Source organism: Artemia franciscana, chromosome 12 (genome assembly GCF_032884065.1).
Source record: "Artemia franciscana chromosome 12, ASM3288406v1, whole genome shotgun sequence".
In the NCBI taxonomy this organism is placed as follows: Eukaryota; Metazoa; Arthropoda; class Branchiopoda; order Anostraca; family Artemiidae; genus Artemia; species Artemia franciscana.
Genome location: NC_088874.1, coordinates 4400319 through 4415757, shown reverse-complemented (window position 1 = coordinate 4415757; position 15439 = coordinate 4400319). Strand labels below are relative to the sequence as shown.

The window sequence follows — 15439 nt, the reverse complement described above, 5'->3', positions numbered from 1 at the left end:
TTTGGAGGGGTAAACAGAAAATCTTGGAAAACACTTAGAGTGGAGAGATTGGGCTGAAACTTAGTGCGAAGAATAAGCACAAGTCCTAGATACGTGATTGATATAACCCGACTGAATCCGCTCTCTTTGAGGGAGTTGGGAGGGGGGTTAATGCAGAAAAATTAGAAAAATTGAGGTATTTTTAGCTTCAGAATGGGAGACCAGACTTTAATGGAATCTGACATTTAGAAGGAACTCATGTCTCAGAGCTCTTATTTTAAATCCTGACCAGATCTGGTGACATTGGGGGGAGCTGGAGGGGGAAGCTGGAAATCTTGGAAAACGCTTAGAGTGGAGAGATCAGGATGAAACTTGGTGGGTAGAATAAGCAAATGTCGTAGATATGTGATTAATGTAACCGGAATGGATCCGCTCTCTGTGGGGGAGTTAGGGGGACCAGTGCTTTGGCGAGTTCAGTGCTTCTGGACATGCTAGGATGATGAAAATTGGTAGGCGCGTCAGGGACCTGCACAAATTGACTTGATAAAGTTGCTTTTCCCAATTTGACCACCTTGGGGGCTGAAGGGAGAGTAAAAATAAGTAAACATGAGGTATTTTTAACTTACAAGTGGGTGATTGGATCTTAATGAATTTCGATATTTAGAAGGACCTCGTGTCTCAGAGCTCTTACTTTGAACTCCGACTGGCATTAAGCCTCTGATTTTTCCTTTTAAATTAATCTATTGATTCTTAGAATTTTGCTTGAGCTAATGCCATATGAGCTCTTGGCTCCTCCAACCTTATCACAAGTGCCATATGAGCTCTTGTTCTAGATTCTGATGGGTCCTGATGGATTCTGAATAGACCCCTCTTTGGCAAGTAACTGGGGTTTTATCTTTACCAGAATTTAAGAAATTAATGATTTTAAAAATTATCAGTAAACACTACATACAGATTATTTTTGTGCAAACATTTTTTAATTTTGTTGTGATTTTTGGGGTGTATGGAAGATAAATATTATTCAGGGCTTATCAGAAGCATCACATTGTGACGTATCTTCGATTTTACGGGAATGTCTTTTTAGTCTACGGTTAATTATCTTATTGAAAAAAACGAATGGGATATCCATTACCAAAAAAAATATCTCTGATAAAAAATTTTTCTATATTTCTATACGATTCAGAGCAAATGTTCAGGGCATGATCAATGAGTGAAGTTGCAACTGCTCTTTTAACTTGTGGGGGGTGATTTGAATGAAAATGAAAATATATAAATATATATTGTTCTTACATTGGCTTTTGATAGATAGTAAAATCCAGTTTATCAGTATTACGAATAATTAACGCATCTAAAAACGGTAGTTTATTTTCAATTTCAACTTCTAGGGTAGACTGCAAATTTTGGTCATAAGTATTAAGATGATCTACAAAGCCCTGAAGTTCAGCTTCCCAATAATTTCAAAGTGAAATTACGTCATCCATATAGCAACCCCAATAGAAGTGTTTTAAAAAAATACGAATTTAATGCCCGATTTTCAAGGTTCTCGAAATAAATATTTGCCAGTAGCCCAGATAAAGGTGTCCCCATGGGTAACCCATTTTTTTCATGGGTAACCCAAAAAAACGGGTTACTTGTGAGGGTACCTTTATCCAGGCTACTGGCAAATATTTATGTCAAGAACCTTGAAGATTGGGCATTAAATTCTTATTTTTTCTTCATCAATTTTTGGCTAGGCTATTTTGAAAAGGAGTGCAAATAAGAAAGTAAGACATTCGAGAATGGACTCTAAGTCTAAGTCATGCCTGAGAAAAGTATTTTTAAGCTCTTATATCTCTGTTTCAGTATTTAATTGTACATGTCAGAAATCAGATAAAAATACTGTTAGATTCTAAATCCAATTCATTTTTGAAGAATAATGATTGCCCTAGGTTATACTGTTTTATTTAATTTATTTAAAGATGCAAAAAAAAACACTAAACTCCATCATAGAACAGAGCTCATAAAGTTGGGGTATACACATAGTGCAACATATAGAAGAAATAATACATCTTTTCATAATAAAAGCAAAAACAGTACCAAAAGAAAAACAATGACAAAAAAACATAAAAAAAAACAACAAAGAAATAAAGAAATAAAGAAATGCTGGGCAGGAGAGGCGTGGGAGGTCATCCCAACACTGGGACACAAAAGACACACAGAAATATATAATATATTTTAATATCCCATCATCAGTGATCAATGAACAATCTTTAGTATGTCATTTTTTAGAAATATTCTGGAATCAATTAAATTTTTAGCTTTCATCTAGAATTTGTTGGGAATCAAATATTCCTGGTAAAACATTGACCTTTCAGAATTTACAACAATAATTCAATATGCTCCAGACTGCCAACAAGCTGAAAAAGGGGGCAAAATCTGCAGAGATTTTTTTTTATAGAACTAATCATTATGGTTTTGTATTAAAAAATTCCATATGGAAATAACAACTGCTCATATATGTTTCAAATCTAACAAATTTAAGAAAAAAATATCATTTTTGTTTCTGATGCATTTTCAAGTTTTGAAGGTTGACATGAAAAAATTTCCAAGTATTCTTGCTGCCCTATTTAGAAGAACCTGTAATGGTTTTATATTCATTCAAAAAGTATTAAAATAAATAATTGAGCAGTAATTCAAATAAGAAGCAATTAAAGAGTGGTAAACTATTTTTAATATAGAAAAACATTTTTCACACAATACATTAAACAAATATTTTGAGAGAATTTTACCCTTAAATGATCAATATGATTTTGAAATGACAAATGGGATCAAGGAAAACTTTTAAATAACAACATGATTGAACCCAACAGACATTATGTTCACCAACCTGAAGCTCCTGACAAAAAATCTCTTGAGAGACACGTTTTGAAGAACCAAAACCATAAATCCAGTTTTTGCCAAATTTAGTACTATATTATTGGAAACAAACCATAAATTAACTGAAGAAACATTTCTAATCAAATTTTCAATCACTTCAGATGAACCCCTTGCTTTAACAGTCATAGCTGTGTCATCTGCAAATATAATTGCAAGACTAATATTTTCCTGCTCTATCAACATCTACTACAATTTAATGGAATGATTTTATTGCATAGGAATGATGATTTTTTACATAGGAATGATTTTAACATTTCTAGTCCTTTCCCTCTTGTTCCCCAATCGTCCATTCATCAAAAAGAATTTCATGGTTTAAAGGGTCAAATGCTTTATAACATCATAAAAACATTTGACAGATGGAAATTGCCATCTAAACAATCATTTATTTCTAATAAGAGGTGCAACTGCATGTTCTGTAAAATGCCTTGCATTAAATCCAAACTAACATTTGGGAAGAAAAATATCCAAATAATTATTTCAAACAGGCCCTTTCTTTAAAAAATGTTGCAAACATGTTAGATAATGGCAATAAAATTGCAATTGAACAATAGATATTTATATCAGATTCTGGTGTTTGTAAACAGAATCGAAGCGATTCAGAAGGTAAACTATCTCCCACCAGTTGGGAAAAGCGACCATCTTGCCATAGAAATTATCACCTCTAGACGTCCAGTGAAAAGTAAATACAAAAGAAAGGTCTACACGGATTACGAGGCGATCAGAAAGGAGCTAAGACTTATCGACTGGGATGAGCTACTTCAGGGCGATGTCGACGACCAGTGGGAGAAATTCCTGACAGCTGTCACTGAGATTCAGAGTAGAAACACGACAGAAAGGCTGGTTCCCGTACCGAAGACATTACCGTATATGACCCCTAGCATTAAAAGACAAAGAAATCGCAAATTGCGCCACTGGAAAAAAAGAGATAAGCCTGGTCACTATGAAAAGTACGTTCAAGCTCGGAACAGACTACGAAACTTAACTAAACAACTGTACCAAAATTTTGAGCTTGGACTTGCCAATGAATGCAAGAGTAACCCAAAAAAGTTTTGGAATTACGTCTCTAGTAAAGACCACGCTAGGCGCTGTATTAAACGCCTCACTACTGATGATGGAGGAGAAGTGACTGACACCCAGAAACTAGCAAACTTACTAAACAACCAGTTTGCTTCCGTCATCTCAACAGAACCAGATAGTGAGCCTCCACCCCCTCCTAAATACGTCATACCGTTTCCCATGAGTACGGATATTATCACTGTACCTATAGTGGAAAAGAGGCTAAGAAACCTCGATGCCAACAAATCAGCCGGCCCCGACGGAATCCACCCGAGGTTGCTCAAAGAAACAGCCATCGAGATTTCCCCCGCTTTGTGCCATCTATTTCAGTTTTCTCTCGATTGCAGAGTTGTTCCCTCACAATGGAAGACTGCTTATGTTATACCCATATTCAAAAAGGGTGACTGGTCTAAAGCTGAAAACTACAGACCTATAAGCCTTACGTCCGCTGTCGCTAAGGTTTTAGAGAGAATTGTCAACGACGCACTTCTCAAGCACCTAGTTTCCAACAGCATTATCTCGGAAAAACAACATGGTTTTCCTCCCGGGAAGTCAGTCGAAACCAACCTACTCGAAACTTATGAGCTAATTACTCAGCTTCTTGACAGAGGATTTCCTGTCGACCTAATTCTACTAGACATTGCCAAAGCCTTCGACAAAGTCCCCCATAGTCGTTTTTGCTCCAAACTTACAGCCGCGAGCATTGATAAAAAACTAGTCGACTGGCTAATGGACTTCCTCGGTGGCAGAACGCAAAAGGTTCGGTTCTTTACCACGGACGGAGAAAAGATCTATTCAACACCTTGCCAAGTTCTGGGCGGCGTCCCTCAAGGAACTGTCCTCGGACCGACCTTATTCCTCATCTATATCAATGACCTGGTAGCTGAAACAAAAAAACCATTTGACTCTGTACGCTGACGACTTCAAGCTATTTGGTACCGCGGACAACATTAGCCTACAAGCAAATCTCAACCAAATTCAAGCATGGGCAGATAAATGGCTTCTGTCCTTCAACATCTCAAAGTCCGTCACTCTTCATTTCGGCCGTGGTAATCCGCAGCACCAGTACATTAGTACAACGGCAAAACGTCATCGACAGTCTTGATTCCTACTTCTAGTAGTGGTAGAGACCTGGGAGTTCTGTTGGATGACAGCTTAAAATTCCACGAGCACACCGCCCAAGCAGTTTCGAAAGCAAATGCAAATTTGGGAGTCCTGAACAGAACCCTCAGTAGTCGATCCTCCACAGTTTTTCTGAAATTATATAAAGCTCTGGTCAGGCCAATCCTAGATTTCGGAACATGTCTTGCTGGTCCTTTTTACAAGAGTGACATCCAGCTTGTTGAGGGTGTCCAGAGGAGAGCCACCAAATGCATTGACGGTTTACGCAGTCAGCCCTACTGCAGAAGATTACAATCTGTTAACCTCCCAACACTCGTTTTTCGGCGTAGGCGTAACGACATGCTGCTCACCTACGGGTACCTCCAGCAAGCGGATCAGAAGCTGTTCACTTTCTCTCCCCACCAAAAGCAAACACGAGGACTTTCCAAAAAGCTGTTCAAATCCAGCGTTAACACCAAAGTCCGACTAGATTTTTTCAGCCAGTGAGTGGTGAACGATTGGAACCAACTAAGCCAAGAGACAGTCTTGGCAACCTCGCCTGAGGAATTCAAAAAGAGGCTCGACAAGGAATGGGAGGCCAAACCATGGAGATTCCAGTGGGAAAACCCCTCCCAGCCCTCACTACCATAACAGTCGTGGAAGACAATAGAGAGTTAGCTTGGAGGATGATGCGGCTTGTCATACCCAACCATCTCACACACTCTATCCGAAGTTGCTGTTGTGCGGTGGTGCCAACTCTAAATCACTGGAGAATGGTCCTTGAACCATACCTACCATGTGATCACCGTTACCGAGTGGGCTTAAATTGCATCTCTCCAGCACTCTCTAGTCCCTATGGTTTGTTGCTTGACCTTAGCACAGCGACCAGATCTATCGCCATCATCAACTACGGAGCATCACAATTCTCGCAACTAATTCGCTTGAAGTGCGAATTAAGGTAATTAAGGTAATTGCCTTTTTTTGTATAACCTAATTTCCCAGGCAATTTTCCATGTATTTGGAAATATACCTGAACTAATACATAAATTGAAGATATGAATAACTGGTTTAAAAACTGCGCCAGCAATGCACTTTAACAGCTTTGTTGAAAGTTCATTATATACCACTGAATTACTGCCTTTATATTTCTGATAGACTTTTGGAATCCTGGAAAAAAAAATGCCCCCTTTTACTGGCTTTATTGGGCATTATACACAAACTGTTCTTCAGAGATGAGCACAAAACAACACCAAACCTGCAAAATCACCCAACATTTGTATAGGCTAAAGCCTAAGCTCAAACCTACCATTTGACCATTTACTATTACTTTCTTTTGTCTTATTTTAGATAAGAAATCAACTCAATAAATACAGCAATCTTTTTTGCCTGTTAACTATTTTTTCTCTTATAAAATTGTATAAACAAAAACAATATTCCCTAATTATATATATCCTTGAAATTTCCTGCTTAAATTTGACCAACAAGTCTGACAAACAATGATTTCACTTGTGGGTTGTTTTCATCCATAATGTTAATAAAAAAAACCTTTATTGGTTATTAGAACATGATTTTTGGTCAACAATGTTTTTATGCTAAATGTTATTTCTTTATTTTAAGATCTAAGAAATATATTTACAAATCTGTAGACATTATAAATCAGGGTCAAGCAAATGTGTGAGGCTCATAATATTTTCCTTGTGCCTTATTTCAGCATCAATATATTTCTTAAGGTTTTTGCTTCTATAACATAAATATGTGAAAAGTTAGTACCCTTTAGAAGAAGAAAGAGAGACTGTACTTCAAAATACCTAGCTAAAAGATTACTAAGGCTCTGAATCTATTCCTGAGAGTCTTGTTTGGTTTACCCAACTGCTTTTCACAACAGACGACAGTCCAACACCTAGAATTTTACTATTGGCTTGGCTACTTAGAAACTGGATTGAATGTAGAACTTCAGGGTATGCTTTTCTGGGTAACACTGTAGAATAAGATCTTCTCTGAAGGGAGCATGCTAATAAGATATAAGTAGCACAATTAGTTTCCTTACTTTATGTTCTCTCTAAATATCAGGATTGCTTTTCTAACACAGCACCAAACTTCCTCACCAATGGTCCTAGAAATTAACCTAGGATGTATAAAAACTAAAAGAAAACAATGAAATCTTTACTCTTCTCCTTATCCTCACCTTACATGGCTTCTCTCTTTTAACATCAACCTCATTTAACATTTAACTCAACCAATCCCAAAATAAGCTCTTTAGCCAGTTACCCCACAAAAGACAAACACAATGCCATTCTAAGAAGCTTCATAAGCCCAGAGTAACTATAGAATAAGACAAGACTTTGTTAGCCAAAGGGTCATCAATGATTAGAACTGTTTAAGTGAGGATATAGTGTATCAACATCAGCTGAAGATTTTAAAAGGAGACTCAACAAAGAATGGGAAGCCAAACCTTCAAGATAGAACTGGAGCTGTCTATCATCTGTGTCTCATAAATAGTGATTAGTATATATGTATATACAAAAGAGTTGTGCTAGGATGCTGATGCTGCTTGCAATACCCAACCAACTCACATACTCTATCAGGAGTTGATGTTGTGTGGCAGTTTCTACTCTAAACTACAGAAGAATGGTCCCCTTGATCATACCTATCTGTAGTTACATATACCAAGTGGGCTTAAATTGCATTTACCTTAGCCAACTCTTAGTTGGAAGGCATGTCACTGGGCTGTAAACTCAGTCACAATCCTGTTTTGATGTTTTGTGTAAAGTGTTTTAACTGCCATCTCAACAACATAGCCAGACAGATTGAACATTGGACCTTTTTTTGCTCTGAAGTTCAAATTAAGGTAATTAAGATAATTTACAATTCCAGTATATTTCTATGAACTAGATTATCATTTTGCCTTCCATTTTTCTGCATATTCAAATCATTTCAAATAGCATTTTATGCATAATTCAATTGCAGTTACTCAGGTGTTTACATCAAATATTGTAATAAATTATAGACAAAACTGGATATCATCCAGTTTGCAATGTAGAAACCTATTTGGCAAAGGTCTAGAGTAGAGCTATTGAAAAGGAAACATGTTGAGATGACAATTCTTGCTTTGTAATATGCAAAATAATTGTATAACTAACACACTTTGACTGTAGCTCCACTAAACTTTACCCCCAGCCCCCCTAATGTGCAAGTATATAGCCCAAAACATATATTTTCATTATATTCTGTCACCTATAACTCTTGTTTTGTCACAGTTACCATAATTTATGGGTACATGGATTGAAACAAAAGACTAATTGGCAGAATGCATGGGAAATATATAATTTGGACTATGTATTTACAAATTAGGGGGTGGGAGGTTGGGTAAAGTAGATCTGTTAGCCATATTATTATTTTTAATATTATAAAGTAAGAGCTGGTTTCTTAACATGTTTTCTTCTCAATAGCCCCTACTCTATAATATTCAGAGCTAACAATATTGAGTCTTCAGAAAAGCAACCATGATAATTTGGAAACAACACAAACAAAGGGGTTTAATGGTACTAGTTTTGTATATTTTTTTATCATGTTTCCTTTAGGTTTGATTAACCAATGAACTAATTGGCTACCATTTTTTTATTAGTCTGGGCCTTAAAGTACTCAAGTTTTGGTAAATATGGAGCAGTCCATAGACTATTTCTGCTCTACAAATAAAGTGAACACAGAACTTGATGCTTTGTTTATCTTCTTTTGGAATATAATAATTGCTTTTATTGCAAATTACATTTTAATCACTTTACAGATCCTCAAAGAAGATAGCTTTTTTTAATTTTACTCTTGTTAAAACTGGTTTACTCTCAAATTGAATCAACAGAGAAAAAAATTGAGGATCAAGGCTATATATTGGGATAAGATCCAAAGAGTTAGGTTAAAATTAAATTCTGCAGCAAAAGCAATTATTATATTTGGAAAGAGCATAAAAAAGTCATCCAGTGGTATGTTCACTTTATTCATAGGGCAGAATTATGGATTGCTCTATATTTACCCAAGTTAATGCTCTCTCTTGAAGGTCTAGTAACTGTTTACTAAGTTTTTAGCTATGTTGAAATAGTCTTCATGTTTTCAAGTACATATTGTGGTATAAATGCAATACCAGTCCACTACATAAGGAGATATGTTAAGAAAACAATTCTTAGTTCATAATAAGCAAAACAATCTTAATTAACATATATTCCAGCAGGAGAACCTTCATCTTCACTTCTTTCACTGTATTTCTAGTTTTTCAATCATATTTCTGATATTGATGTCTATTCACCAAGTCATGAAGATCATTTATAAAACAAACACCTAAGAGCCATCTAGCTAATCTAATTGAACTTAACCTTATTTATCAATATATGCCTATTAGGCTTAATATCTTTTTGGTATATGCAGCAATGGTGTTTAACTTTCATGTATGGACTGTTTGAAAATGGATAAGTGCAGTCAAGACTATGTTTATTTTTCAAAAATTTGTTAAAAATGTATACAATAGTGAATGAAGTCATGATAAAGGTTCTCTCACAGCAAAATATTTCAACTAGGATTATTTTCCATTTTATGAAGTAAGAATTGTTTTCTTAACATGTCTCCTTATATAGTGGAAGTTCATATATTCACACCCTTGTTGAACCCAAAAGAAGATTGACTGCCCAAATATTATACATTCAAACTTATCCAAAAATAGGATAGCCTACCATAGCCTAACTGATAATTATTTATTGAACCTAGCCTGTTTCAAATTGCACTCTAATAAGTTTAACAAAATTTACTGTTTTAAGTAGTGTAAGTTGCTTTAAGTAGGCTTCTTCAGAATCTCTAATTTCTTTTAAAACTCTTTGAATTTTGAAATTTCCTTCCATAACAAAACGATCATTATTTTTGGATTTGAATTTATTCCTATGTAAAGCTGTTGTTGCCAACTTCATTTCATTGAAAAATTTACCCATCTACGGCGCAAGCTGCTTAAAAAAATGGTAAAATGACCAAAATAAAATGGATTATGATTTGTCTACTAAAAATAATCCACCAATTATAACTGACTTATTATTTTATAGACCTTAATTAAACCCTTGTGGTTAACGTTTTTACTATCAAGGATATGCGGAAGCACTGTCTAGCCATAAGTAAAACTGTACCTGGCCTTTATTTATCTCTGCAGCAATAGAGGTTAAAAACGAAGAAAACGTCGTTGAAAAGTCAGCAAAAGAAAGCAAAGATCTGTCTTATATTCTTTTTTGCATCTTTTTGACCATAATCTTATGCTAATCGCGGTTCTAGCTGAGTTGTTAGCGCGCTGGTTTGAAAATTCTTTGTCCAAGGGGCACAGGTTCGATCCCTGGCGTAGCCAATTGTTTGGTTTGGGACGGGGGTTAATGGTGTAATTCTGTAAGCTCAGCCAGAGCAGACCAAGTTCTAAATGGGTATCTGGAGAAATTTGGGGAGAAATAATGTACCAGACAAATACATTAAAGTGATTAATACTTGTTCGAAAATTGCACTGTTGCAACAAAAGCATTAAATGAGGATGGTAGCTGGCTATATATTAAATCAGGAGTTAAAAGGGCTGTATTCTGTCGTCATTTAAATGTACAATTTTGATAAATTTTGTCGTAAGGAGAACAAAAAAGGCAACTGACCAAGAACCTTGGCAATGTGAATTAACACTGTTGCAGGCGATTCTATATTCTACAGCCGCCTCGTTGAATGACCGGAAGTTTTTTCTCCATGCTATAGACGTCTAAGGTGTGGTTGGAAAAAGGCATGGATTCTATAGAAATCAGAGATTCTGATCATAGTTTTTAAAATAATAGATTACCTTAGAACTATATTCTGAAAAAATTAACATACGGTTCTATAATTGAAACCCAGATACTTTTTAACAAAATGAAGGGTTAACTATTCTATACCCCAGAGGCATCAAGAGCTACCAAAAAATTTTCCAAACACATTAGCTAGATGATCGATTGGTTGTTCAAATGATTGTTACAGCAAAAATCATTTTTTTCTGGAATACCTTATGTTAAAGAAATTGACATTGGGTTAATTATGTTTATAAAAAAAAATGTTTAAATTATAAATTCGGTCATTTAGTGATTTTTCTCAAGCTGTTAGTTATTTTACTTTTGATTTCGACTTTATAGCTCTTTGGTTGAAGAAAGAAAAGAAAAATAACTTACTTGATATTTTATGCAAATTTATGCATTTATGCAGCAACGCTTAAAGAAATTTATAACAAAAGTTCTTGTGATATTTACCCAGATTTATCAGCAGTCAGTTGAACCAATCTTATACCAAACCATCTTCTAGACAACACTATAGTGTTTTTTTGTGGATGGTGAAGTCCTCCCTTTGAAAGAGTGGCAGACAGTCTGGTTTTATATTATCAATTTTTCCCTTCTTTTTTTTGATTGTATTAAAGCTTATTCCAATAGGCAATGCATAGAACACCACCTAAAAAAATCCCCCCTGACCCTACCCCAAGTACCACTGAAAACATTCAACCCCTTGGCTGGTCAAGTCAACTTTCTCAAAGCTCACATGAGGGGTCATTGAATAATACAATGGTGGAAGTCGGGGCGTATGTCACAATACAGGATGATACTGAAAATGAATTTCAAGAGGTCCTATCAAGAAAATCAAAAAAAAGGAAAAAGATTTCACCAATCAAAAATAATACCCCTTCCCATAATCCAACATTCCCCTCACAAAACCTTGGAATTTACTTAAAAATCACTCCAGATACCCCCTTTGAGATAAAAAAGGTAGCTCTTTTGAGGGTTGCAATCTTTAAAATGTTAAAATCAATGTTTTCATTAAACATTAACCGTGATGGATCTCTGCTAATAGCCCTTCAAGATTCTAAATCAGCAGACATATTACAGAATTCAAAATCTCTTCTTAACATACCAATAAAATCTGTTCTCTGGTCCCCAAACCAAAACCCAACTAAAATAGTAGTGTATAACATCCCTCCAGAAATTCCTATTCAGGATCTAAAAGAAGGACTCTCTGACAGAACTGGTAACCCAATCCCAGTAGCTGATGTAACCCAATTGGGTAAACCAGATGCCAATGGCCAAAAGTTAAGCAAGTCTTTCTTATTCACACTAAGAGAAGAAAATAATAACCTGGATCAGATATTCCTATTTGGACAAAGGAAACCCCACAAGCCCTACAAGCCAAAACCTATCCAATGCCAAAAATGTCTAAGACTAGGACACACAAAAAACACATGCAGTGAAACATTACATGAATGCAATTCTTGTAAAAACTCCCACCCCACTGGAATGATAAATTGTAAAAACAATCAGCCAAAATGTATCAACTGCAATGGTCCCCACGATTCTACTAATAAAACTTTATGCCCTGTATATAAAAAACGAGCACTAACACTCCAAATAGCAACAGAAAAAAACATACCTTACCCTTTTGCAGCAATGGAAGCAAATGCAGCTCAATCACACCTGACCAAAAACTTTATGAAACCACCCAACCCTCTCACCCACAGACCAACCATTCTACCAAAAGCATCAAGCACCCCCAATAAAACTCCTTCCTCAAAGCAACCAAGCTCACATTCCTATAAGAGAGGTTCACCCTGGACAAACCTTCCAGGCTCTACAAGTAATGATAGAATAACAGAATGGCCACCTCTCCCGAGTAGAAATGAATCAGAAGTATTAACGGGTATTAATCAAATTATCAACAAAAAGCCAGATGAATATCCAAATGAATTAACACCTAACATGTGCCTATTTATACTAAATTCTAATGCAGTACAGTCAATGAACCTAAAACAACCACAAAAAGCAAAAATAATAAGCGAATTGGCAAAGTTGTACCTACCCAATCACATGCATATCCAAGCAAAAAAAGATCTTGCTCTGCTCCTAGCAAAGCTAAAGATTGATACACAGCAAAATGAAAATTAAAACAACAAAGCAGCATATTTCAATACTTCAGTGGAATGTAAGATCACTTTCAGAAAATAAGTTAAATGAACTTTTATCTTTTATGAATAAAAATTCCATTGATATTGCTTGCCTTCAAGAAACCCATTTGACTAATAACCAACAAACAAAGTTTCCAGGATATACTATCCTGAGAAAGGATAGGTCTTCTCAGAGAAAAGGAGGTGGCGTAGCTATAATTTTAAATAATAATATTAAATTCTGCGGTATTAATTTCCCAGATTTTTCAAATGATGTTGATGTTATTGGCATCAATGTTTGGATAAATAATACAAAAACATACATATTAAGTCTTTATAACCCCAATGGCCAGACTACAGATGCCATGGATTTTTTCACTTATATTACTAATTCTAATATGCTAAAAAACATAATCATCTGCGGGGATTTTAATGCCCACAGTCTTCTGTGGGGGGATAAGCCAGCAAATAAAGCTGGTAAGCTCATTGAAAGATTGATTTCAAATAATGCCGATTTAGCAATTGCTACCCCTCCTAATCTAAATACATATTTTAACCCCAAAAGTGGTAAATTTTCAACTATTGACCTACAAATTGTTTCAATAAATATACTAAATAAAATTTATATTAAGAAAATTGAAAATCTATGCACTGACCATTTTGCAATAGTATCCTCTTTAAATGAACCAGCCAACATTCTCCCACATATCCCTAAATATGTCAACACCAAAGCAAATTGGACCATGTTTAGAAATAAGCTTAATGAAGAAGTCCTAAGTTTAACCCAGAAATCTCATACCTCAGTTGTAACTGCTGACACGTGTGCTGAAGCTATGACATCAATATTAACAAATGCAGCTAATCAAGCTATCCCCAGAACTTCACCTAGGAAAACCATCCCTAAACACACCCCTAAAGCATGGTGGACAAAAGATTGCCAAATTATGTGGAGAATAAAAAGTGCAACTAGGAGAGCATACCTAAGAAAACCATCCCCTGACACATATTTAAGTAAATTACAAGCAGAGGCTAACCTCAAGAGAACAATAACTAATGCCAAATATAATTATTGGAATAATTTTGCAAATAATCTTTCCAGAGAAATATCTGAGCCAAGAATACATAGACTTATAAGCAAAATCTGTGGGAAAAAAACATCCTCCAACCCCCTTATGTATGAACTAATACATGAGAATTCCCACTATGATAACGACACTGATAAGGCAAAATTATTTGCCTCCCTTTTCTCAAAAAAGCTAACATCAAAAAACCAAAATATCACCACACAAATCATGACAAATCCTATTTACCAGCCCCGACCAGGTTCAGAATATATAAACCATCCCTTCTCGATACATGAATTGAATAATGCAATTCAGCATATCAAGGCCAATGCTACAAGTAGCTATGATAATATACACCCTATATGGATAAAGAATCTTTCCCCTTTGTACAAACAGGAGCTCCTAAATTGCTATAACCATGCATGGGCTACATCCACATTCCCTAACATCTGGAAATGTTCATCTCTCATACCAATTTTAAAGAAAAATAAACCTAAACATGACCCTCAGTCATATAGACCCATAATGATTACCCCAGTGCTGGGAAAATTAATGGAGAAAATGATTTACCATCGGCTGCTTTGGTTTGTTGAGAAGAATAATCTGATACCTCATACTCAAACTGGCTTCAGGAAACACCACTCATCAACAGATGCTTTCATAGTGTTAACAAATGCAATAAATGAATCCCTATCAAAAAATAATGTCTTAACTGCTGCATTCCTAGATTTTGAAGGTGCTTATGATAATGTTGACCACCAGATTCTATTAGTTAAACTTACAAACCTTGGACTACCCCCCAAACTTGTATCCTTCATAAAATCCTTTATAGAAAACCGAAGTTTCATTGTTTGTGTAGGTTCAGCCTCTTCACCCAAAACTTCAATAACCAAAGGCCTTCCACAGGGTGCAGTCCTGAGCTGCCTCCTATTTTCACTTTTTCTGTGGGACATGAACCTCCCACATACCAATCTACAGTACGCTGACGATCTGGTATTATGGGCAACTGGCAATACCTTCGAGATTACGCATTCAAAGTTGCAAAATGCACTTTTCCAATTTGAAAAGTTCTCCCAAAAGTCCATTTTACCTACTGCACCCACAAAGTCAAAAATTATCCAATTCCACCATAAGCGAAATCATTATGATGCTAGGCTAACATTAAATGGAATACTTATCCCAGAGGACAATCAAATTAATTACCTAGGGCTCATACTTGACCAAAAACTAAATTTCCACCTCCACATCACAAATACAATAAAAAAGTGCTATAGAAAAACAAGAATAATTAAAAGGCTACTAGCCACACCTTGGGGCTGTAATGAGAAAACACTAATCCAATTTTATAAATCATATATAAGACCCCATA

General features: G+C 35.6%; 1 protein-coding gene across 1 annotated transcript in view; it reads right to left on the bottom strand.

Moving 5' to 3' along the window:
- Window positions 1-9962, bottom strand: part of LOC136033598 (putative protein tag-52) — a 53420-nt gene extending 43458 nt beyond the window's left edge. Inside the window, exon 1 of the mRNA XM_065714378.1 lies at window positions 9846-9962. Coding sequence (XP_065570450.1) covers window positions 9846-9935 — 90 coding nt within the window. The 5' untranslated portion in view covers window positions 9936-9962. The remainder of the gene's footprint in view (window positions 1-9845) is intronic.
- Window positions 9963-15439: the final 5477 nt, after the last annotated feature.